This window comes from Chelon labrosus (genome assembly GCF_963514085.1).
Source record: "Chelon labrosus genome assembly, chromosome: 17".
In the NCBI taxonomy this organism is placed as follows: domain Eukaryota; kingdom Metazoa; phylum Chordata; class Actinopteri; order Mugiliformes; family Mugilidae; genus Chelon; species Chelon labrosus.
Window position 1 is genome coordinate 23,092,418 of NC_140350.1, and position 26,299 is coordinate 23,118,716.

At 41.7% G+C, this 26,299-nt stretch overlaps 2 protein-coding genes across 2 annotated transcripts; one reads left to right on the top strand and one right to left on the bottom strand.

The window, feature by feature from the left end:
* Positions 1–2,607: 2,607 nt before the first annotated feature.
* On the top strand, positions 2,608–25,269 carry rcc1l (RCC1 like). The gene is made up of 12 exons (XM_084564238.1): positions 2,608–2,752; positions 3,662–3,956; positions 4,575–4,704; positions 7,119–7,247; positions 7,620–7,686; positions 9,190–9,241; positions 9,539–9,623; positions 9,979–10,160; positions 11,693–11,780; positions 20,279–20,452; positions 22,198–22,283; positions 22,677–25,269. Exons 1-12 carry the CDS (start codon positions 2,733–2,735, stop codon positions 22,752–22,754), a joined length of 1,386 nt encoding a protein of 461 aa, XP_084420364.1. The 5' UTR covers positions 2,608–2,732; the 3' UTR covers positions 22,755–25,269.
* LOC311502114 (uncharacterized protein) lies at positions 12,935–19,793 on the bottom strand. The gene is made up of 2 exons (XM_084564240.1): positions 18,391–19,793; positions 12,935–17,749 (listed from the first exon to the last, which is right to left on the bottom strand). Exon 1 carries the CDS (start codon positions 19,426–19,428, stop codon positions 18,400–18,402), a length of 1,029 nt encoding a protein of 342 aa, XP_084420366.1. The 5' UTR covers positions 19,429–19,793; the 3' UTR covers positions 12,935–17,749; positions 18,391–18,399.
* Positions 25,270–26,299: the final 1,030 nt, after the last annotated feature.

The window sequence follows — 26,299 nt, forward strand, 5'->3', positions numbered from 1 at the left end:
AAACATGTCAGTTTTAAACAAGCTTCTAACTGCAGGATATTTTAATTGGATGACCAACCCAGAGGAACTGCAAGCGTCCCAAAGTCTGCAGCTTACCTTAACTCCACCTCCTCTCAGTCGCCCTTAAATTCATGATACAAGTGGAAACTGACTCCATCAATTATACGCAGCCTCGGGGATCATCACTATTTTATGTTGCGTGGAGGCATAAAAACTCCAGCTCAGCACACTTTGCCAAGAAGACAGCAATGCCACGTGCCGGGCTACTATAGACAGTTAGTGGATCCTGTATCCCTCCCCCCTGGATCTCAGACTTGATCCTCTTAAAGGATTACAGCCTCTACTTGTCGGCAGATACCTGCTTTTAGTTGGGACGGGTGATACAAGGCTGCAGACCTGCAGCTGCATCGCAGTAAAGTAAAATAAAAGTTAAGTTTGGCCGTGTGACACCGGTCCTGATGTGTTAACGCTGGACACCGATACAAGGCAATCCTTTATTTTGAGTTAAAAGACTTATTAATTCAGTTTCAGTTCATTTTTAATTTATATAGCGTCAATAACGATATAAACTGTCTCAAGGCGCTACACAGCAGAGAAGACGGGGGAGGGGAGGGAGGGGGAGGGGAGAGAGGGACACATACAGTAATAGCACAGAATTTTGCATGACTAGTGTAAGACGTCATTTGATGACAATTCAGTTGTGTAATTTGCAGATAATTGGTTAATATATTTTGTTTTATATAGTGCTCAGGCATTCATTGTGGCTAAAGTCCAGAGAAGAAGAGAGAATTTTGGGTTTTTTTTGTTGTTTTTTGGGGTCGGAAACCAAAAGGAGGGAGTGTTGTTTTGGAACAGTCCATACTAAAAAGTTATGAGAAAGAGCTCCAGTGTCTGCATCTTCCTTAAGAGTACACTCTACACTCACAACACTTACACTAGTAATAGAGAAGAAATTAGAGGACAAGAGCTCAGTGCCAAAGAAAAGAAATTAGAGGATAGGAGCTCGGTACGAGAGTGAAGAGTGTAGAGGACATGTGCTGAGTGCATCGTCCCCCAGAAGCCTAGGCCTATTGCAGCATCACTAAGTAATGGTTCAGTCCAACCCTAACTATAAGCTTGACCTTAAAAGTAGACAGGGTGTCTGCCTCCCGAGGCCAAACTGGGAGCTGGTTACTCCTTTAAATCGTATAAAGGTATAGGTTTTGCTCATTGGTGTACATGTAATTAGAATAGAGGTTTTATCTCCACGATTTGTCCTCTCCAGTTGTCCTTCCACAATAAGAAGTGATAGATTTCAGCTTTTCAGTTTAATTTGACAATTGTTTCTATAACAACACGTTTAGTTGCTGAACTCTTTAATTGCTTGCTTTTTTGTTTATTTAGTCTCTTATGTTTGTGAAGCACTTTGATTGGAATGACAGGTGTATATATATATCTATAAGTCAGTGTAAGTCAAGATTGATTGATGGAACAGAAACAGCCTTGTAACTGACAGAAGTTGTGATTTTGGGTGATTAAACTGAGCAGGAGGAATCAGGTTGAGGAGGGCTCAGTGGAGACAGGCTGATGTGTGTGATACCTCAGGGCCCAAAGCCAAAATCAGTGACGTAATGAGCAGATTAGACCTTGTAAACAAACACCAGACCTCCAGTACTGACTGCAGGCTATTATGAACTCTGTACGGCGTTGGCACAGTTCTACTACTATGATCTCTTGAAAAATCTCTTGAATAATAATCTATAGTTTTTCTGCAACAATTACTGCAATCAAATTTAGTGTCTAGTATATACAGTGGATGTAAACTCTGCACATAGCAGACTGAGACACTGTCCTGTCCTCTGGAGGCATTGAAGAGCCAAATAAACCCCTGACAGGCATATATTTTGGTGCACACAGGAGTCAGTTCAGCTGCTGCTCACAAACAGACCAGAAGTTTTCACGTGTGACTCAGCAGCCGTTTCATTCACCTCTGCTACTGCAGGTTAATAACCTGTGAGGCGAAGGTCAGGGACCTCACCTGACAGCCCTGCAGCATTAACCCACATCCAGATCAGCCCTAATCCCGCACGAGAGCAGATTATTGGCCGGTCATGGACAGCTAAAGCAGGCACGGATATACTCAGTCCATCATGTCAGTCATATTTTCCATGAATTAGTCTCAGTGGACATTAATATGCAAAGGTGTTGTGTTCGTTTTGCATCTTTGCCTTCTTCTTCTTTTTTTTTTTTTTCTCGGTTGTTTCTGCCTCTTTGTTTTTTGTTTACTATTAAATGTTCTATTATTTTGTCTGTGTCTGACTTTTATTGACTTTTTCTTTGTTGATTGATTTAGCTGTGATTATTTTGACTTCTTCCCACGTCCTCTGTTCACCGCATTCACTCTGAATAAAAGGAAATATTTTAAATATAAGATTATCAAAGCATCCTTTTAAAATAATAAAAATAAAAATAGAAACAATAATTAATGCTGAAGTAGACAATGTTAATATAAATAGCCTGTAATATGAATATACATTTTATTTTATTTGCAGGACTGCTGCTTTTAACCGGCTCTCTTATGACGTTCAGACGTATACCGGAAGTTTGTGTTATCACTTCCGGGGTCAGTTTGACAGGGTAAATAAACGTGAAATAATGACATTGAAATATATTAATATGACTTCAGTTTGTTCACACCGGTTTCTATACAGTATTAGTTAGCTATTCAGTGCGGGAAACTCGCTGTAAAACGTATGTTCATCGGGAAGATAAGGTAAGTACAGCATCCGCGTGTGGCTAAAAACACGAGGAGAAACTCCGTTCACATTACTGTCAGTTTAACTGTACACTCAACCTTGTCATATTCACATTTTGATTATAACATCATTTTTTAATTTATATAGACGGCTGCGAGACGTTCTTTAATTCGGCATTCATCTAAAAGACTACCCATCACTTAATTTTAGGATAATGTCTTCTAAAATGGTCTCCACATATCATTCAGCCGTTATCGGCGTTTCGTTAGCTAAGCCGTTATTAAAGGACATTAATTAGATTTAATAAAAACTCTTGGAGATCAAAAGCATGCCGAATTTACCGTCTGACCATTACCATTTGTAAATGTCTTCAAAGTCCTTTAGAATCGCATGTTTTGTTTTGCAAATTTAAAATATCATAATTCTGATTGATTTAATGAATGAAGTTTGGCGTAGACTCAATAATATCTTTTTTACATAGAAACCAGACAAACAGCGTGTATTTCTTAAATATTTTGTCTTTTTGGTTTACATTTCTCGATTTCTGCTCTTTGTTTCGCACTAATTTAAATGTCTGCATCTCAGAGAACAAAATAAAAATACTATTTTATTTTTGAATAAATGTTAGTAGTAGTGATGATTATTTTTAATTATTTAGAATTTAAGAATAAAATGAGGTCTCCTGATTGAAACTGCTTTAAAACGGCTTATAAAAAATAGATGAGGAAATAAAAATAGCAGCATTTTAAAGCATTAAACAATTAAACAATAGAGCAAAAGGTATCTATGTGGACAGACTATAATAGTGTCCGTACAGTTAATAGGACTTATATCTGCTTCCATAAAAGGATGATGAGTCTGTTTGATCACCACTACTACCTACAGTTCATTTCATCTATTTCTCTTTTTTAAATCTTTTTCTCCAGGATGGCTTTTCCATGCGTGCGTCTGAGCACTCGACACATGATCACAGGCCTTCAAGTCTGTGGTTACGCATCGCTCAGCGGGACGTCCCGGCCCCAGGACAAGAGCAGCAGCAGCAGCAGCATTCCAGTCTTTCAGTACGTCGGCGAGCACAGAAAGCCGACCCACAAGGTGTTCGTGTGGGGCTTCAGCTTCACCGGCGCACTGGGCATCCCCAGCTTCGTGGTGCCGGAGAGCGGCAGGAAGAAGCCCCGCAAATACCAGCTCACTCCTTACCGCCTGGAGACCGAGGCGCAGGTAGAATTACACCTACGACCTGTGAAACCGAATACAGTTCATTTTTAGGTTTCTGTAACGTGATTTATTCAAAAATAAACAAATAAATAAACAGATTAGGTGCCCACAAATTATAAACCTCGTGTCTCATTTGGGAAAGATTTAAATCTCAAGGAAATGCAGATGATGATTCAAACGTTGATTTTAATCAGTTAGATAGAGACGTTAATTGTGTCTGGGTTCCACATGGTTTGTTTTACCAATTAATACAGCTCCCTTTACCTTTTAATTATGAACTAAATGAAGACGTGAAGATGACAGAAAACAATTATTATGAATGTGCTGCTGGGCGTTTTTCCAGTGCCGTCTGGAAAAGGGCCAGTGTTTTATCACCCATCTTCCCCTCTAATATTATTACCGTCTGAATTGAATTTACCTCAGGCATGGCTGGACAACCTTCCTGTGCAGGACTTAATTGTTGAGGATAATTTAAAAAAAAAAAAATTTGATGCAGTTTAAGGTTGAAAAACAAATCTTCGTCTTAAATGTCATGAATCCATTCGAGCGCAGCAGACTGTCGAAGTGAAAAATTAACACGGTTTTATTTTGAATTCACCGTCTGCTGCTCTTCTGCCTCAGATCTCATCCGCCGCCTGTGGTTACGGCTTCACTCTCATCGCGTCCTCCACCAAAGACGCGTCCAAGCTGTGGGGCATGGGCCTCAACAAGGACTCTCAGCTCGGCTTCCAGCAGACACAACACAGCCGACGTAAGAGACTAGTATAAATAATATAAATCCTGACCTCCACTCTTCTCAGATTATTTCAAAAGTTGTCATTTAAAAGTCTCCACCTGGATTTAACTAATCAAACAGGTAGGAGCCTCCTATTGGATAATTACTGCATGGGTGATTATCTTTCAGCTGGCAACAAGTTACACTATATTACCAAAAGTATTCGCTCACCCATTCAAATGATCAGAATCAGGTGTTCTAATCACTTGGCCTGGCCCCAGGTGTATAAATTCAAGCACTCAGGCATGCAGACTGTGAAACAAGACATTTGTGAAAGAATGGGCCGCTCTCAGGAGCTCAGTGAATTCCAGCGTGGAACTGTCATAGGATGCCACTTGTGCAACAAATCCAGTCGTGAAATTTCCTCGCTCCTAAATATTCCACAGTCAACTGTCAGCTCTATTATAACAAAATGGAAGCGTTTGGGAAAAACAGCAACTCAGCCACGAAGTGGTAGGCCACGTAAAGTGACGGAGAGGGGTCAGCGGATGCTGAAGCGCATAGTGCAAAGAGGTCGCCGACTTTCTGCACAGTCAATTGCTACAGAGCTACAAACTTCATGTGACCTTCAGATTAGCCCAAGTACAGTACGCAGAGAGCTTCATGGAATGGGTTTCCATGGCCGAGCAGCTGCAGCCAAGCCACACATCACCAAGTGCAATGCAAGGCGTCGGATGCAATGGTGTAAAGCACGCCGCCACTGGCCTCTAGAGCAGTGGAGACGCGTTCTCTGGAGTGATGAATCACGCTTTACCATCTGGCAATCTGATGGACGAGTCTGGGTTTGGAGGTTGCCAGGAGAACGGTACATTTCAGATTGCATTGTGCCAACTGTGAAATTTGGTGGAGGAGGAATTATGGTATGGGGTTGTTTTTCAGGAGCTGGGCTTGGCCCCTTAGTTCCAGTGAAAGGAACATTGAATGCTTCAGGATACCAAAACATTTTGGACAATTCCATGCTCCCAACCTTGTGGGAACAGTTTGGAGCGGGCCCCTTCCTCTTCCAACATGACTGTGCACCAGTGCACAAAGCAAGGTCCATAAAGACGTGGATGACAGAGTCTGGTGTGGATGAACTTGACTGGCCTGCACAGAGTCCTGACCTGAACCCGATAGAACACCTTTGGGATGAATTAGAGCGGAGACTGAGAGCCAGGCCTTCTCGACCAACATCAGTGTGTGACCTCACCAATGCGCTTTTGGAAGAATGGTCAAAAATTCCTATAAACACTCTCCTCAACCTTGTGGACAGTCTTCCCAGAAGAGTTGAAGCTGTAATAGCTGCAAAAGGTGGACCGACATCATATTGAATTCTATGAGTTAGGAATGGGATGGCACTTCAGTTCATAGAATGAGTAAAGGCAGGTGAGCGAATACTTTTGGTAATATAGTGTATTTAAGCCCAACTGATGCAATGAGTAGCTTCTCATTTCTTAAACAACCATGTCTAAAGACACATCCTGTGGTTGTGGAAAAGATGTTAGTCTGTTTGAGAAGGGTCAAATCATTGGTGATTATCTTTCATCTGGCAACGAGTGTGACCCGTGGACTACCAGCTTCAGAGCCTGGGTAGCTCAGTCGGTAGAGCATCAGACTTTTAATCTGAGGGTCTAGGGTTCAAGTCCCTATTCAGGCGATACAAGTTTTACATTTGACCTAAAGGAGAGGATAAGTCATCCTGTGGATGGGAGCTACCTCACTAGAATATTGTGGGTTCACAGCAATAGAATATACACTGCCTGGCCAAATAAACAACCATGTCTAAAGACACATCCTGTGGTCGTGGAAAAGATGTTAGTCTGTTTGAGAAGGGTCAAATCATTGGCATGCATCAAGCAGAGAAAACATCTAAGGAGATTGAAGGAACTACTAAAACTGGGTTAAGAACTGTCCAACGCATTATTAAAACCTGGAAGGATAGTGGAGAACCATCAGGGTAAGAAGAGAGGCAGATGAAGTGATGCACCCATCATGCCTAGTGTCTACTGTACAAGCCTGTGGGGGCAGTGCTATGATCTGGGGTTGCTGCAGTTGCTCAGGTCTAGGTTCAGCAACATTATGTGTCCAAAGAATGAGGTCAGCTGACTACCTGAATATACTGAATGACCAGGTTATTCCATCAATGGATCATATTCCAAGATGACAATGCCAGGATTCATGGGGCTCAGATTGTGAAAGAGTGGTTCAGGGAGCATGAGACATCATTTTCACACATGGATTGGCCACCACAGAGTCCAGACCTTAACCCCATTGAGAATCTTTGGGATGTGCTGGAGAAGGCTTTGTGCAGTGGTCGCACTCTCCCATCATCAATACAAGATCTTTACATGTCATCAGATCAGGCAGTTATTCTAGACGTCTTTACTTATTCTTGCTCTCTGTCTGTGTAGATAAGAGCTATGACTACGTCTTGGAGCCGTCCCCGGTGGCCCTACCTCTCGTCAAGCCTCTGCAGACCAGAGTGGTCCAGGTCGCATGTGGCCGGGCTCACTCCCTGGTCCTCACCGACAACGAAGGAGGTAAGAGACGACAATCTGTGGAGCACGCCTGCTCGACCCCCTTGTGCAGAGAGACCCTCAGACTAAACACCTGCCGTCGTGTCGTTTGCAGCCACCTGTCGCATCCGTATGTCCTCTTACATCATCCACCCACCGCTCGTTAAAAAATGAATGATCATCAAGCAGCTGTTTAGAGCTCATCCAAAAAGCCCATTAAGGTCTTCTGGTGCCGTCTATTAATCAGCATACAGATGTTCTAACAAGAACCATTATACGCCAGTGAAATCCTAATTCGTGGGAAGATTTCTTGCCCCTTTTGTTGCCCTCATCTTTTTGCCCTCAAGAAGGAAGCTCCCATTAATTCAGCTGCTTCTCCTCTCTGCTCTCTCACAGTTTTCAGCATGGGCAACAACGCTTACGGCCAATGTGGAAGACGTGTAGTTGAAGATGAAGTCTACAGGTATGTTCTCATGCTTCGTGCAACTGTTTCAGATCTTTTTAGGTTATAGGATGGTCCAGTTTAAAGGAGAAATGATGGGGTTTTTACAACTTGTATGTTATTTTTGGGTAATTTGTCTGTTTATTCTCTGAAATAATTCCTCACTACACTGAAAAGTTGTGTATAACTTGATCTGTATCACCTTTAAAGACTCAGTGCATATTATTTAGAGCAAAGTGAGACTAAGTAGAGCTTCCATAATACCACAGGTTTCCTACATGTGTTGAAATGCACTTATAAATATATTAGAAATAGATGCCATTACACAGTTTGTCCACCAGAGGACACTCACGCTTTTGTTTTTTTTAGAAAACAGTCACAATTATTTTAATAACTAAATAAAATAGCAAATTATTATTGCTGTCAGTACACACACCAGTCAGCCATAACAATATGACCCCTGACAAGTGAAGTTATTCCCTCCTTATCATGGTAACTGTAAGTGTCACCACGCTCTCATTCCAATATCATATTAACAATTCACGTAACGTTCAGCCTGTTTCCACCTGAGCAACATCTCCTGTCTCCGTCCATCCCTCTCAGCCGACAGTACTGCAACTCTGGTCCATAGCCTGGTCACGTCCCGTCTGGACTACTTCTGTAACTCCCTCTTATTTGGTTTACCGGACAAATCCATTCATAAACTGCAACTTCCCCCTCCATGAGTCACATAACACCTGTCCTGCAGCAACTCCACTGGTAAACGTAACTGCTTGCATGCTTAGGTCATCCTCATCCATCCAACTCACCCTCCCACCTGCTCGTTTGACCACCATGGGATTCAAACGCCCTCCTGGGACACATAAAAAACCCAGACTTTGTCACCACCTTCAAATCCCAGCTTAAAACGTATTTATTCAGACAGGCCTACTCAGTTCCATAGTTTCACTTTTATATATTAGGCAGCAAGTGAACATTTTGTCTTTAAAGTTGATGTTAGAAGAAGGAAAACTGAGCGTTGCAGACCCTGCGTGTTCCCCACCTGGAAACCCCCTGATGGCGGTGTCCTCTTTCACACTAAGTTAAAATGGTTCAGGAACAGTTTGAGGAACGTAACGACGAGTTCACAACGTTGACTTGGTATCCAAATCTCCTCAGATCTCAGTGCAGTCGAGCATCTGTGAGATGAGTTGGACATAACGTCTTGGCAAGCAGACCATCAGAGGTCGAGTGGAGTCCACGTTTTGACAGGTCAGGGTTGTTTTTGCTGGCAGGTGGTTATAATGTTATGGCTGACCGGTGTATACAGTGAGCATTTAGGAAGTCGCCTTATCACACCCATCAAAGAGGATCATTCATCTCCCAGTGTCTTCCACTTGCTCAGCTATTCTTCACGGTTCAGATATAGTATCTAAGAGTCAAAGGGAGGCTCCCGGGGGGGACGCCACTGCCACCGCCTCTGCCGTGAGCTCGCTGCCGTCCGCCAGTGATGGATTGTTATTTCTCTTTCACATTTTCCAACAGCGGCAGCCACACCATTCACAAGATAGAAGGCTTCAGCAGCAAGGTCGTCCAGGTGAGTGCAGACCGAGCACAGCGATGACGGTTCATAGCCGTCTCGTTTCCTCCTCCTGCATCTTCAGACGCTTAGTTTCACTCGACGCCTGCGCAGTGCACGTGTTAAAACATCGTTTGGTTGTGTTGCTGCACTAATCACAGGTCCATTCAGTAAATGCTTTAAAGCTTATATGCAGAATATTACCACCGAGAATCATTTGACACTAATAATTAGCGTAGAATATTTGTGTTTACATCCAGTTTTATTTTAACACCACTGAAACCGGACTTAATTGACTCTTTTTTTGCTTCCCAGGTGGCATGTGGGCAGGATCACAGTCTTTTCCTCACCGAGACGGGGAAAGTGTTCGCCTGTGGATGGGGCGCTGATGGACAGACGGGTCAGTGCACTTCCTCGGTCGCGCTCATCGCCCCTTTAACCTCAAAACTCCAAAGAAAAATGTGTTTTTCGGCCGCAGTTTCTGCTGCAGTTGACGTTTAACACCAGGTTAAACGCACTAAAATAACTACAGCAAGTCTTAAACTGCATCTGAGAGACAGGGAAGTAATAGAACAGGACAAAAACAGTCTGAATGTCCTGTCCCGCACTGTGGGCCAACCTGACCCGGCGCCTAGCACCATGTTTTTTGATGATGGTCGGAGGAATGTGATGGGACGTGACAGTTGAGCTTTGTTGCTGGTTGTTCTTTGTTGTTAGGTTTTGTGGTTTGATTGCTATACTGTCTCTCGCTGCAGGTTTGGGGCACCACAACATCACTTCCGGTCCGGTGGAAGTCGGAGGAGATCTGGCCGGGGTGGAGGTGCAGCACATCAACACGTACGGAGACTGCAGTCTGGCTGTTTGCAGGGACGGACAGCTGTACGGATGGGGCAACTCTGAGTACCGGCAGCTGGCCGCCGTCACCGAGACCACGCAGGTGAGGAGAACTGATGGTGTTTCTGGCGGGTTGTGTTTCCACCCGTCACTCAACCGTCTCCCGCTGTCAGAGAGCTTTTCTAACGCTGCTCGGTTCACAGCAGCCACTTGTCAATACATGTTTGAACTTTCCGGGCCAGAGAGAATTAATTGGGCCTCACGCAAACACGTTTTGGTTTTCTTGTCCTAAAACTTGTCCTGCAGTATCTTAAATGAGCCTTTATTTGTTCAAACTTGTAAGTCATTTCTTGTCTCCTATTTGATTGGTGTTTTACATTAGTAGTTTATAATCTCCACATATGGCTGTTTAAGGTCTTCTGTTCAGTGTATGAGCAGGATTCATTCACATCTACGTAACAGAAGAAGAAAGAGATAATTTAACAGCGTGGTGCTTCAAATTCTGCAGGATTCAGATGATTAGATGAACATATAACACATTTAGTCGACTCAGATACTAGAACTGGGTCTTAACAATATCACAAAGAAAGAGAGGACAGATTTGACATGAAGTTTAACGGGTCTGAAACTGAAACGGTCACAAGATGAATATATTTTATCTTACCGCAGAGGTTTAAGTACATATTTGAGATGCTTGTCCTTTACTTATTTTTTTTTTTTTTTAAACAATATATACAGTACTTCCACACACTCCAGATGAATGTAATGCCTTCTTTATTACACAGTTGGCAGCAGACTATATTATATTATATTATATTCATCCCTTTGGAAGTTTTCCCTGTTTATTGCTTTTGTAAAAAGAGTCGTGGTCAGTATAATTTTTAAGAATGAATAATAATTTATTTTTAATTTAATTTAATTAGTTTGTATAATACCTTGAGTTGGAGTCACATGAACAAATGATGTTATTAAGAATATAAAAAGTTAAATAATTTAAATTTTAAACACAAAAAGGTAGAAAAGTCAAAAAATGATAATACTTAATTTAATTTAATTTAATTTAATTTAATTTAGTTTAATTTAATTTAACTTAATTTAATTTAACCTAATTTAATTAGTTTGTAAAATACTTTGAATTCGATTCACATGAATAAATAATGTTATTAAGAATATAAAAAATTAAATAATTCATTTTTTTAACAAAAAGTTACAAATGTCAAAAAACAATAATATTTAATTTAATTTAATTTAATTTGGATTCACATGAACAAATTATGTTATTAAGAATATAAAAAGTTAAATAATTTAAATAAATTAAAAAAAATATTTAATTTAATTAGTTTTCATTTAATTTTGCACAACTTGCTGATGTTGCTGTTTTATTTTTACTTTGTGTAAAATGTTTAAGTCCCAGACTTTTACTATTTTTAGGACAACATTTATTTAGTTTAATTAGTGCATAATAAAAGTTGTTGATACCAGAGAACAAGTAAAGGCATCAGGCACAAAAGCCAAATCTTGTCTACACTAGATGAATAATTGTGTTTGTCTGTGTAACATCTGCAGCTGTTTTCTTTTGTGTTACCAGTGCAGTCTTGACTTACTTGTGAGCTTGTGTTGTGTCTTTTCCCTCAGATTAACTCTCCTCGCCGTCTTCCTCTTAAAGGCTGTGGGAAGGTTGTCCAGGCAGCGTGTGGAGGCACGCAGGTGGCGATTCTCAACGGTCAGTTCAAAATAAATCTAAATGTGTTTGAACAGCTCATGATGATTACTTCAAGAGTAAAGACGCAAGAGTTTGAAGCTTCAGTTGCTAATGTCTTCAGTTTGAGTCACAACACATTTGGCCTCTAGGTGGCGTCATGCATCACTGTTGTGGGTGTCTGGCTTCCTTTCTGTCGTTGGGACAGGACTCTGAGCAACTGTTTTTTTTAGGCAAACATCAGTGTGAGAGACGAAATTGGAGCTTTTACTCATCCAGACTGGATGGTGGGCTGTTTGCTTTCCGTCAGTGCCGCTTTCAGATGAGTCAACAGGAAGGATAATTTATAAAAACAGTCTCTGCAGCCTTTTTAAAGAGCTTTTTACAGAGATAGCATGTTCAAAAAACTCACACTGACCCATTTTAGACCCATTTAGTTAAAGAGATTTAACAACTGTCTTAACAACACAATATTTATGTGCTACAGCACCAATATAGGTGTTACAAAATATTGTGAGGGACATTTGGGACCATATTCTGCCACATATACCATATTCAGATATTTAATTTGTCCTAAACAGCCACGGCACACTGTCTCGTTGAGAGTGAGTGTAATAATAAACTCTCTGAGGATCTAAAGCAAAAGCAGCTGGACTTGTTTGAGCTTCACCACTCATCCAAGTTCCTGTGATCTGCAAGTTGCCTCCATCTCTGTGAGAGAGACAGAACATCTGTGAAGGTTCTCAGTCATCCAGGTCATGGTATATCCAAAAGGGGTTAAAAAAAAAAAGGAAACTGGACTTTGTAGAGTTTTTTGAGAAGACGTTTCATCCGAGTAGCTTCTTTAGTTCTAAGGGACTAGTGGGAAGTTTGAGGTTTAAATTGGAAACTCTGTGGGTAACCCATCAGAAACTGGTGCAGGCATTAATAGGGCAAGAGGACGGAGACAAACAGTCCCCCCTCAATGAGAGGTAAGTATCTAACCGTTAAAGGGAATGAGCTGCACCAGTTTCTGGTTGTTAACAGAAACAAGCAAGTTTCTGATGGGTTACCCACAGAGTTTCCAATTTAAACCTCAAACTTCCCACCAGTTCCCTAGAACTGAGGAAGCCACTTGGACGAAACGTCTTCTCAAAAAGCTCTACAAGTCCAGTTTCCCTTTTTTTTTTTTTTTTTTTATTTATAGTTTTTATTCAAAGCAAGGTACAGTACACTCTTATAACATCCAATACCTTTGTTATAGGGAGTAAGTGTCACACGAAATGAAACAGAGTTTAACAGTCAGTCAACTGAGTAATGTCAGAACAATTTCTCACTTTCCAAAATAGAGCATAGAAAAAATTAAATAAATAAACAAATAAAGTGACAAAAACAAAATCCAAATAGTTGACATTTAGTAACCACCTGTCTGATACTGTATTCGTAACTCTGTAGTACTTTTTTATTTTCCAATTTTACTTTCACTTTATTTAGTTTATTTACTTTCTTTACCCCCCAAACAGTACTAAATTTAGTTGGGGTATTACACAGTATCGGCAATGAAAGAAAATAAATAAATAATGAGAGTGCAAAGGTACAACCTTAAACACTTTTTTTTTTTTTTTTTTTTTTTTTTCCCCTTCCCTTCCCACCTTCCAACGGGAGGTAGGGATGGGTGTTAATTAACTTCAGTAGAACAAATGAAACATATGAACTGGGATGTGCATTAGGAAAAACAGAGAGAAAAAAAAAAGAAAATACAAGTTAATTAGAGAATATCAACATATATGGGAGATTAGACTACCAGTGATAGGGCTACATTCTTTCTGTGTGTTCAGATATGGGAATACCCCAATGTTTTGTTGTTGGAATTATGGCTCAATCTGTTCTGTTCTTTCGATTAGGTCGTCTTTTTTCAACAAAGGAGATCCACTTAGACCATATTTCATTAAATCTGTCCATCTGTAAATTTAGTGCGTGTGTTATTTTTTCCATTTGATATATGTCGTCAATTGTGTCCATCCATTCACTCACTGTGGGAGGTTCGGGGTGTAGCCAGTGTCTAGTGATGTTTTTCTTAGCAACAGTAACCATAATTATGAAAAGATATCTGTTAGTGTTTCTAGTAATAAAGTCTGATTTTCCTAAGATAAAGATTTCAAATTGGATGGGTATCCTTATATGAAATATCTCCTCCATTGTTTTATGGACCCCCAACCAGAAATTCTGCAACCTTGGGCATTTCCAGAACACATGCCAATGATTTGCATCTTGATCTCCACATCCTCTCCAGCATTTAGGTTCTTCCCCTGTATAATGAGATTTTTTCTTGGGAGTAGTGAAGAATCTCATCAGGCACTTCCACGCGAATTCCCTCCATGTATGTGCACTTGTGCATCTCCACAGAATTTCACAGTAGTTAAGCCATTCTTCTTTGGTTATGTCAAGCTGTCCCTCTTTTTCCCATCTATTTTTGATATATTCTGTTGTGTGTGGTTTTTTTGTTAGGAGACCTTTGTACAACCTTGAGATGGCGCCTTTAATTGGTTCATTTGAGTATGACCTTAAGAATTCTTTTAATATCGCATCTTCAAGGTCTACGAGGAGCGTTTTATTGCATTTATCAAAATAATTACGAAGTTGCAAGAATCTGTAAAAGTCTTGCTGTTCTAAGGAGAATTCTCTTTTTAGCGTTTGGAAGTCTTTTAGTGTTCCTTTTTTTGTAAGTGAGTAGAATGTTGAAATCCCTTTGCTTGTCCAGGTTTTGAATCTGAGATCTAGTTGGTTTGGTTTGAAGTCAGGATCATATGCAATCCATCTGATGAGCCATAATTTATCCAGTAATTTGTAGTCTGTTTTGATTGTGTTCCAGATTTTAAGTTGGAACTTCAGCCATGGGTTTTTTAGTTTACTTATTGTTTGTTTTATTTCCTTATTACCTAACACTGCTTGGATTGGGGAATCCTTAATTAAGGTCTTTTCTATATCCTTCCATCTTGCGTTATACTCCAGATTACATAAATTTAGTAATGGCTTAATTTGAGTTGAATAAAAGTAATTTCTTAAGTGTGGGACTGCCATTCCGCCCTCTTTTTTGGGGAGTTGCAACGTTTTAAATCTTACTCTCGGTTTTTTCCCTTGCCAGATGAATCTTGAGAGAATTTTGTCCCACTCATTGAATTGTTGGGAATTTATTTCGACTGGGAGAGCCTGAAACAGGTACAAAATCCTAGGAAGTATGTTCATTTTAATTGATTCTATTCTTTGCGTTAAACTCATAAATGGATTTGAGTTCCATCTTGCAATATCTGTTTTTAGTTTGCTTATAAGTGGGTCGTAGTTTATTTTTTTAGTTGTGGTTATATCTTTTGGTAGTAGAATTCCGAGATATTTTATTGCTTCCTGGTCCCATTTCATATGGAATTTCTTTTTAAGTTCTGTTGGTGGGTTGTAGTTAAGTTTTAGAATTTGCGTCTTTTGGATATTTAACTTGTATCCTGCGTATTTACCATACTGTTCTAGTAATTTAAATAATTCAGGGAGAGATTTAGTTGGGTCAGTCAGATATACCAAGATGTCATCTGCGTACAGCGCCACCTTATGTATGTCATTATTTATATTAATTCCTTTGATGTTGTCTGTCTGCCTGATCCATTGGGCTAGTGGCTCTATGAAGAGAGCAAAAAGAAGAGGTGACATCCCACACCCTTGTCTTGTACCTCTTTCTAAATTAATGATCTTTGATAGATGTCCGTTTATTTTAACTCTGGCAGTAGGGTTGTTATATAATGAATTAATTGCGTTAATAAAATTTTTGTGGAACCCGAATTTCTCAAGGACCAGGTATAGGAACCCCCAGCTCACTGAGTCGAAGGCCTTCTCTGCGTCCAGACTGATCAGTAGGGCCTGTAATTTTTGTTCTTGAATATGGCTTAGTATATGTAGTGATCGTCTTATATTATCGTGTGTTTGTCTCTGTGGAACAAATCCGGTCTGATCTGTATGAATGAGCTGGGGGAGAACTTTTTGAATTCGTCTTGAGAGAATCGATGTGTATAGTTTGTAGTCGATATTGAGAATTGATATTGGTCTGAACGACTCGCATTTTAATTTATCTTTTCCTTCTTTGGGTATGACTGATATAGTGGCCTCCTTCCATGTTGGTGGGATTTTTCCTTCTTTTAAAGCTTTATTGAATATATGAAGGAGGAATGGTTTTAGTTCGGTCCTGAAGGCTTTGTACCAGTCGGATGAGAATCCGTCTGGTCCAGGTGACTTGTTGGTTTTTAGCCTTGATATGGCTTTGTCCAATTCTTCTTCTGTTATTTCCGCCGTTAATTCATCATTTTGTTGCTCGTTTAAGGTGGGTAGGTTAATAGAGTTTAAGAATGTTTTAATATTTTGTTCTTCCTCTAATTGTGGTTGGGAATATAAATCTTTGTAATATTTTTGAAAGGCTGATTGTATTTCTTCTCTTTTATATACCGGGTCCTTTGTAACTGGATTTCTGATTTTGTGAATAGTGCTGTCTGCTTTCTGTTTTTGTAATTTTCTTGCTAACAGCTTTGCGAATTTTGGGCCCGTCTCGTAGTATTTTTGTTTTGTGAAGAACATTTTTTTTTGCGTTTCTTGGGTGTACCAGGTATTTATCGCCTTCCTGACTTCTTTTAGTTGTAATTCAATAATCTGATTCGAGTCATTTTTGTGTTTCGTTTCAAGCTCTTCCAGTTCTCCAGTTAATTTTGCTAGAGTTTCTTGTCTTTCTTTCTTTCTTTTTGCACAATACGATATTATTTTCCCCCTGAAGACAGCTTTAAGTGTATCCCATACTATTTCTGAAGTAACTTCATTATTGTTGTTTTCTTGTAGAAACTGTTCTATTTCTCTTTTTATTTGTGTTTTGAGTTGTTGGTCATTAAGGATACTGGAGTTTAATTTCCAGAGTGTATTTCTGGGGCTGTTGTTTATTTGAATTGTTAACAGAACAGGGGCGTGATCCGATAAGTCAATATTTCCATGTTCACATTGCTGTACTCTATGGCGGTCCCTCTTATAAATAAAAAAATAATCAAGCCTCGAGTACACGTCATGTGGGTTAGAATAGTGAGTGTAGTCTCGTTCTGATGGGTGAACATCTCGCCATAGGTCAATCACCCCAAGTTCTGACATGAGAATCTTAATTTTTTTATGGATTGAGGTTTGTGAGAACAGTTTGGAAGAGTCTAGTCTTGGGTTAATTCGAATGTTCCAATCCCCTCCGCAGATGAGAATGCCTGTTGCTTCGGACATTAAATCAAATATTTTTCTATAGATTGCTATCCCACTGCCCGGGGGGATATAAACGTTCAGTATCGAAACTTCGGTGCCCTCTATTTTCCCTGAGATCAGTGAGTATCTCCCTTCTTTATCTTTAATCTCCAGAGTCTTCTCAAAGGGGAGTCTTTGAGATATTAGGGTGGCTACACCTCTTCTATTACCTGATTTATATGATGAGTAGAATACTTTTGAAAAGCCCAACCTCCCCAGTTTCTCGTGCTCAGTTGCGTTCAGATGCGTTTCCTGTAACAATGCTATGTGTGCTTTTTCTTTTCTCAATTTACTCAGAATCTTACTTCTTTTCACTGGATTCAGGATTCCATTTATGTTATATGAAATAATCTTAATATTCTGGTTGTCTGTCATTTATTTTGCAGGTTATTTGTGTTGTCTTTCTCCCTGTGTTGTGCTGTGTTTTTTAAAACCTTAGACATCCCAAAAACATTTGTGAACTCAATGGACAGAACTATATACAGTTGTAAAAAAAACTTACATCTTAGTGAGTCTTTTTTATTTACTTTGGTGTTTGTTACCTCCATCGGTGAGGCTCGATCAAGTCGAGCCTTTCGGGTGCTTCTGATGTTTAAGCACTCTTTGCAGGAAAGTCCTCTCCTCCCGGAGAGAGGGGTCCTGGAAGATGGGTCCATGTGTTGACATGTCCTTTGCGTTTCCGTGTCCCGACAGTGTTGTATGGATAGCTATAGAAGACCTTGATTAGTTACCATAGGTGTTTGTTTTTTGTTGTTTTTTTTTTCCCTGAGAGGCTTCACTCGTGACCCCATTTCACAGGTTCTCGGTTTAGTGTCTGAGACTTACTTGAGGATTAATCCTTCAGGGTTCAAAATCAAAATACTTAACTGAACTTAGAAAAGACAGGCCCCAATTGTGTTATATATTAGTCTTTTTTTTTTTTTTTAAATGTCTCAGATCCAGATTGAGTCCTTTAACATCCAGGATCCAGTCAAAATAACGAAGTGAGAGGGAGAGGGAGATACAAAAGAAATAATGATAGAGAAATAAAATAAAAAGGGAGGAGGAGGCAATGGGGGGGAAACAGTTGTGAAACTCAAAACATGTTGGACCCCTACAACCTTTTCCAGGTTGGGTCTCTAAAATCAAAGTAAAGTGTCCCCCTTCACTTAAAACTGACAGATCTCTTTCCGTCTCCTTCTACCCCCTTCTCTCTCTCCTCCCTCCATCTCTCCCCCTCTTAAATTATGTGTTAGATATCTTAATTCTTGGTAAACTCTTACTGAAATCAAAATAAAATAGTCTGCTACACGAGGCTGAATGTATATTAATTATTTATCTGGGGTCATGCGAATAGCCTATAGGTCACCTTTTGGATTCACTTTGTTGAATGTGCATGTTTAAACTGCTGTAGCCTCTCTTTGTAAGATCTGTGAGAGGGTTTCTCCTGTTGTTGTGCTCCTGCGTCCTCGCCTGATGTTCCCCTTGGATCTCCTGCCGCCTGCCATGAGGATAGGAGTTGCAGCTCCCGGTGGTCTGTGTCGATCGGGGCCGTGATGACGGTGACGGGGAGTCCTCGTTTCGCCATGTCCGCTGTGGCGTCCGCTGCATTCTGATATGTTTCTGTACCGTCGTCATAGTGGACCCGTAGCTTGGCTGGGTAGGGGGTTTGAAATTTAATCTTTCTCTCCCTCAGGATCTTTTTCGCTTCAGTGTACTCATAACGTCTCTTAAGCACTGCAGCTGGGTAGTCGTGATCCACAAAAATGCGTGTGTTCTTGTAATACACCGTTTTTTTCTGCCAAGCTTTGCGGATAACTTCTTCCTTGATTCTGTAACTCGTGAACTTTGCGATTATGGACCGGGGTCTCGCCTGCGGATCATTCGGCGCAGGTGCTTGGGTCCGGTGAGCCCGTTCGATCCTGATTCCGTGGATATCCAGTGTGTCACTTAGTAGTTTCTCCAGAAAGGCACACATGTTGTCACCCTCCTCCTTCTCAGGTATACCGTGAATCCGGAGATTGTCCCGACGAGCTCTCCCCTCCTGGTCCGTTAGCTTAGCCTCCATGCTCACCTGGCGTTTCATTAGCTTTTTCATTAGCGTAGCCATGGCCTGCAGCGCTGTCTCGGTTTCTTCGATCCTACCCTCAGCCTCCTCTAGTCTGTTGTTGGTGCTGTGTAATTCCTGCTTAATCTCCGCGAGTTGTTGATTGTTATCACGTCTGAAGTCCTTTATCTCGCTTAGAATGGAGTGCAGGGTTGCGTCTTCTGCTTCCTTTTCCTCGTGTAGCATTGGGGAGCTACTTCGGCTAGGCTGAGTTAGCGGGGGCCATTCATCCCCGTCTCCTACCGCTACGGAGCTTCTGGTCTTCCTATGTGTTCCCTTATTAGCCCTATTATCTGTCATATTTTCTTTAACTCGTTATTGTGGATATTTTCAACTTATTTAGGGCAGTTTTCTGTGTCGGTCGGAGGGCACGAAAAACTAGGCTGCCATCTTGTAGCTGCGCGACCGGAAGTCCAGTTTCCCTTTTTTAAACGCTTTTTAGACAGACAGACAGAATTGTTTGAGGTCAACTTTCATCAGGTTTTCTAGGACGGAGATAAATATCATCATCAGTTCATCCTAATTTGTCCAATACGTATGTTTATGACCAAACACCTGCATTCACATCAGCCTCACTTTAATTTGTCTTTTAAGCCTTTGTTAACATGTAGCTAGGTTGTAGACTGTAAAGTTAAATGCATAATAATTTGTGTTGCCATGTTGTTATAGACATCAGTTGGGCAGTAAGTCTTATTTCGTATTTTATTTGACAAAGAAAAGCAGCTAATCTTCACTTTTGAGCAGCCAAGGTTGGGTCCTATGGGTTGAAGGGGAGGGGCCTCTGTGGATCATCCCACAGATACTTGATCAGTTTGGGATCTAGTGAATTTGGAGGCCAGGTCAACACCTTCATGTTTTTCTGAGTTGTTCCTAAAGTGTTTTTGTGGCTGCATCCTGCTGGGGATGGCTGCTGCCATCAAGGAGTGTCATTGCTATGGGGTGGGGATGCCTGGTCTGGTCTAGTTGGATGCTACATGTCTAAGTAACATCCACACCAATGAATGCCAGGCCCAGAAGTTTCCCAGCAGAACATTGAACTGTCACAAGATGGTCCATGTTATTTACTTCTCCTGTCAGTGGTGACATCTGATCGGTGTATTCCAGCTTTTAATATCATTATTATTATCTACATGTGTCTGAATCTTTCCAGATAAAGGAGAGGTCTTTGTATGGGGCTATGGCATCCTCGGAAAAGGCCCCAATCTGTCAGAGTCCTCGACCCCGGAGATGATCCCCCCCTCCCTGTTTGGACGCTCCGAGTTCCACCCCACAGCGGCTGTTTCCAGGATCCGCTGTGGCCTCAACTATTTTGCTGCAGTGACAGGTAAAAGTCTCATTGTCTACAGGAAAAGCTCTTTAAGGCTTCGGGCTGCATCGGGTCAGATCTCCATGTCAAATCGTACCATGAGATACTTCAGCACTTTTCTTTTCAGCTAGGATCATAAATGGAGACATAAAACTCTTGATCCAGTCTGAAGTGGTAAAGATACGGTACAATTGTGGATCCTTTTAGCGCCAGTTTTTATTAGTTGGACTCAAACTTTGACACCAGCCATCAAAACTTGCCGGTTTGCGGAAAGCGTTAGTGGGAGAGATAATTTTGATCATCTAGAATTAATAAACTGTTGACGAACCAGCTTTCTACTGTGGTTTGTAGCTCTTCCTAGCTTCCTAACATCTCAGCTCTTTCTGTTTGTGTTTCTCCTTTGTATGGTACAAACCTTTGGTCTTTGTTGCTGGTAGTTGTTTGATGTCAGTTTGGTGTGCACTTATCTTTAACCCTTTAACGCCTAGGCCACAAAAGGACACCATTTCGGTAGCTTTCAGAAACTGTTGGAATTTTTCCGATAGCACAAACCATGACGTAATTACGGTAATCCAAAGTGCGCTTGTGCAAATGTGCCGCTGGCGACCATTGAGTGTATAAACATGGGCGGTGGAACTGCTCCTTTAAAGTGAAGCCAAAGCAAGTAGAGCTCCCCCTGGTGTCTGGCTGCAGTATAGTCTATAAGCTCCAGCCCCTCCATGTTAGAGGGCGGGACTTGGGCCAAACTAAAACACCAAAATACAAGTCAAATAATTTTTTTTCAAGACTGGTTTCTGTCATTTTAGTTAATATAATGCTGATGCATGTTAAAGTGTCCATTTTTCTGCTAATTTTAGCTAGTTATTTCACGCTATAGAAACAGGATGTGACATCACGATGACGACCGGTCTCGTCGGACCATGAGAGTAGCTTTCAAGATGGCGTCGCTTGTGTCTAGGGGAAACTAGCATCAGTTTGGACGATGCAATGAAGTGGGGACGCATTGTCCATATTTATATACAGTCTATGCCGGCGACACATTCGGTTTTAAAGAGTAAACAACTGCATTTGTGTAAAAGTTGATCAGAGCCTCCTGTCGCTGCAGAGGGAAGTGTGTGAACTCTAATTAATAAAATCTAATAATTCAAAGAAGTGAAGCTGCCAGAACTCCTGGGCTCCGTCTGAACTGTTGGTGCGGAAAATAAAGAAAGATAATGAGTCTGCAGCGTCAGTTTTGATAATTTTTTATTGTTTGATGATGTTGAATGTGATGCTAAATAGGAAGTTTTTATTTCAACCTGAAATGTGGCACCAGAAACTAGAGAGTAATTTGGAACATAAAAAATGAAAGGAAGAGATCTGCTTGTTTGCCTTCCTGCAGAGAGTCATGTTTATATTTGAAGTGTGAATTCTTTGGGGCTTTATACATTTAAAAGATTAAATGTTTGGTTTTAATAGAAAACCTGACATGAAGGGCGAAATCTAAACTCAACCTGAGCCCAAAGTTAAGAGGATATTTTAGATTCTCACAATTTTTTTTGTGGTATTTTATATCTTGCATTGTTTATTCTCATGTGTACCGACTCAACATAGCTGAAAAACAGCAATTTATGAGGCAACGAGGCTTTTAGCAGCCCTACTTTGGATAAATGTTATAAATTCAGGTTATTATCATTACCACATCCTTCTGGTTTCAGGCTGCGGCTGCTGCTCAGCGGGCGCTCGGTCTCACATTGTGCTGATGTTTGATGTTTGCGTTGCAGATCGCGGCGAGCTCTTCGTTTGGGGGAAGAATGTGAGAGGTTGTTTGGGCATCGGGAAGACGGACGACCAGTTCTTCCCATGGAGAGTAAGACAACACCGACTCAATATTAGTCATGCAAACGCAGAGTACGGCATGCAGCTGGTGAAGTGTTCTCTCTACAGATCCGAATGCACAAACTTGTTGCTTCTTGCGCTGATGTTAGCTCCTCATAAATGTTGGTATTTGGTAAAATAATATATGGTTTAGTTTATAAAATTGCCACCTGCAGAGATTTTCAACTACTTCCCCTCGAGACACTTTAACAGGATTTGAAGGTGCAGAGCTCACACTGCATCTCAGCGCTGCACAGTGGGAAGTCTCTGAGTCGCTGTTGAAAGTAAAGAAAGTGTACTTATGTCTAGTTTCTCTCAACCAAAGAGCGACAAGAACAGTCGTCCTGATTTTCAACTCCTGCTGCTCTGTGTGATTTCCCGTCAGGTGACCGTGCCTGGTCAAGTGCTGGATGTAGCTTGTGGCGTCGACCACACGGTGGCGCTGGCGAAGTCCATCCTGTGAGCTCCCGTCTCCCCCAGCCGTGGTGGAAAAGGCTGGATGTTTGGCCGAGGCCTCCCTCTGACCCCGGCGCTCCTCGGGGGAGCCGATTGGAGGCTGCTTCGGAGTCTTGAAGCCAGCTGCTCTCCACGGGCGACGGACCCTCGCGTCCCTCGGCCGTTACGCTGACGTCAAGCGGAGCGCGGAGAAAAACTGTCTCAGCTCGCTCTGTGCACGAAGGTCAAATGGGAAAGACATCTAAGGGTGGTTTTATTACAGCTGGAGCTGAAACAATCACTCAGTTAATTGATTTATTGACCTTTGTGTCCACAGATTGAAGAGAAAAACTGAATTATTCTCCGACTGCAGCTCCAACAATCTGAGCATTTAACTTTTTATTTCAATAAAAACTGAATATATTTGACTTTTGGACAAAACAGGATCTCAGACTTTGGAGCTTTTTTCACATTTTATTGATGAAACAGTCATTACTTGCTGCAATGTAAGTGGAAACTCCACTAATCAGCCACAACATTATGAACGTCTGCCTGATATTGTGTAGTTCCATCTTTTGTCCCCAAATCATCCCCTGACCCATCGAGACATTGACCCCTCTAGACCTCTGAAGGTGGTAGCTGTGGTATCTGACACCAGATCGTGTTAGCAGTAGATCCTTTAAGTCCTGAACGTTGTGGGGTGGACTTGTTTGTCCAGAACATCGCACAGATGTTGGATTGGATTGACAGCTGGGTAATCTGGAGGCCAAGTCGATGCACGTCCCACAGATGCTGTTGTCCTTCTGACTGGCCTGTGGACCACCAACCAGAGGACTCCTGCCTTCTGTCTAGTCCCGACTTGAGTTCAAGGTGTTGACTTGGCCTCCAAATTCCCCAGATCTCAATTCAGTTGAGCCTCTGTTGGCCCTCTGGTTGATGGTCAGCAATCAGAGGGCCAACTGAATTGAGATCTTGGGCATTTGGAGGCCAAGTCAACACCTTGAGCTCATTACTGTGATCCTCAAACCATTCCTGCTGAAAGAAGTCAATGCACGTCCCACAGATGCTGTTGTCCTTCTGATTGGTCTGCGGACCACCAACCAGAGGACTGCTGCCTTCTGTCAAGTCTTGTTGCTGTTGCTAGGTGAGACAAACAATAGCCAGTAGTGTCTGCCAACATTAGCATCTTTGCTACTAACGTTACCTGTCTTGTCTCCATGTTACCTCTAGGCCCTAATGGACCCCCTGCGTTGCTATTGTTTGTCCAACCTAGCAACAGCAACATAGGAAGTTGAGACTGTGTGGGAGTACTCTGGTTGATGGTCAGCAATCAGAGGGCCAACAGAGGGTCAATTGAATTGAGATCTGGGGAATTTGGAGGCCAAGTCAACACCTTGAACTCATTGCTGCGCTCCTCAAACTATTTTTTGTTTTGTAGCGGGGGCACGTTATCCTGCTCAACAATATTTGTGTAGGTGGATCGTGTCAAAGTTACATCCACATGAACGGCAGGACCCTACGTCTCCCAGCAGAACATGTATCTTACTTGCAGTCTAATATATCCCACGCACTGACGAGTGTCACGATTACCAGATAATCAGTGTTCACCTGTCATGTCACAGCTGATCTGTTTATAAATGAGTAATTCAGCAGAAATGAAACGAAAGCTTCTTAAACACAGTCGTCTCTCAGGTGTTTAAACCTATAATTAATATCTTCTTGTGTTCTTCTTGCTACTTCACTTTAAAACGTGAAAGAGACTCGACAGACTCTTGCCGTTTTGGATCGTCTCTTGTGGCACTTCAGATCTCCGCAGGCCCCCCGATACGTCGCGCCGCTTGAAAAGCCTGCGACAGCAAAACAATCCACAACAAATGATTATCTCCCTGCCAACTGCAAATAGAGGTGAAGGCACTCAGCAAGGGGGGGAGGGAAAAAACAGGTTTCGAGGAATCGGTTTTACAACACGAACCCCCTCCCCCCCCCCCCCCCCCATTGGTGGAGCGTTGTGCACGAGTAAGCTCGGCAAGAACAGCAGAACAGTACAGGAACTTTAATCACAGGATCCTGACAGCTCGGGTCCGCCGGTAAAGTTGAATGTCAGCAAAAGAGGGAACAATTTGTTTAGTTGTTTGTTTCACGTGGTTTTCTGCAGTGTTAGTCTGATGCCATTAAATATCCTTGATGCAACCGATTATGCATTTCAGGGGGAAGGTTTAATCAAAGATAAACAGACAAACCATATGAAAAAAACAAAGCCTGCAACGGTTTCCTTAAATTCACAGGAACTGCAGAGAGAGAGAGAAAACTATAATTAATGCAGTCACCATCTAAAATGATGCAATGATGCAGTAAAAATTACTTCTTACAACTTAGATTGTTCAAATGTATTATAGTACATGTTGTATTCCTGGTGGTACTGACCTCTTACTCCATTAAATCCTATATTTATACAAAGAACAGTGATGATTGTTAATTTCTCTTTTCTGTTTCTGTGAAGATTCTCCGTCGTTTAGGACGTGGTGTATTGACAACAACGCCAACTGAACCTGTTTGGGTTGTTAAAGACTTTTCGCCACTCGTCCCAAGTAGCTTCTTCAGTTCTCAGTGACTGGCGGAAGTTTAGCAGCGTTATCAGTCCTCGTCCTTGTGAAACGCCATCGGTCGCTGCCCGTTAGTTGATGGGATCTCCAGGTTGCCAGGGGCAGCAACACCACAACCAACACTTGAGAGGGGACAGAGTCGGGATGTGGTAACAAATACAGGATTTTATTTCGACAGCTGAAAAAAAAAAACCCACTAACCAATGGAAAGCCTGACTGATTTCTCCAGTAAAAACAAAGGGTGGCACCAACCAAGTGTATATACCCAAGTCCAAAATCACCACCACATGTTTTTACCCAAATGAAAGCAGTAATGGGCGGTTTAGGCTTGTGCGTCAAGTTGATGCCATAGCTACGTCAACACCACCTGCTGTGATTGGTCTGTTTGGTAGAAGCATGTTTCCTCTTTAGTATTTTCTGGCTGCTTCTCCATCTCTGCAGTTTTTTAATTGATTGTTTTGGATCAATAAAGGTGGAACAGATGGAGGAAAGGTTAACTGAGGAGGTTCAGAGGAGATACGACTTGTCTTCAGCGAAATTTTCAGTCGCCATTGTTGAAAGTGAAGCAGGAAGTAGAAACAAAAATCAACCCAACTGGCGAAAAAGCCAACATTTTTTGCGTTTGGGTGGCGGTTTTTCAGAGCGAGCCAGTCTGACGAGCGCACAAGTGTAAACGGCTCTCACTGGCGTAGGCTACTGTGGCGTTCTCTGATGCCACCGTGGGTACTTCAGCAGACAATCACTCAGATAGCGATGACGTTTTAAGTTCTTTTATTTTAGTTCACAACACATCCTTTGGTGTCGTTCGCAGGCAACTCTCTGTTCTGCTCTGCCGACAGCCGTGTGTGTGTCTTTGCATGTCATGTCTGGTCTCCTCCAGGTCCAACACGTCACTGTGTTAAAAGGAGGGAGTGATTAGTTCAACAGGATGCAGGTGTGCCAGTCACTCTCACCTGGTGCTGCTCTCCTG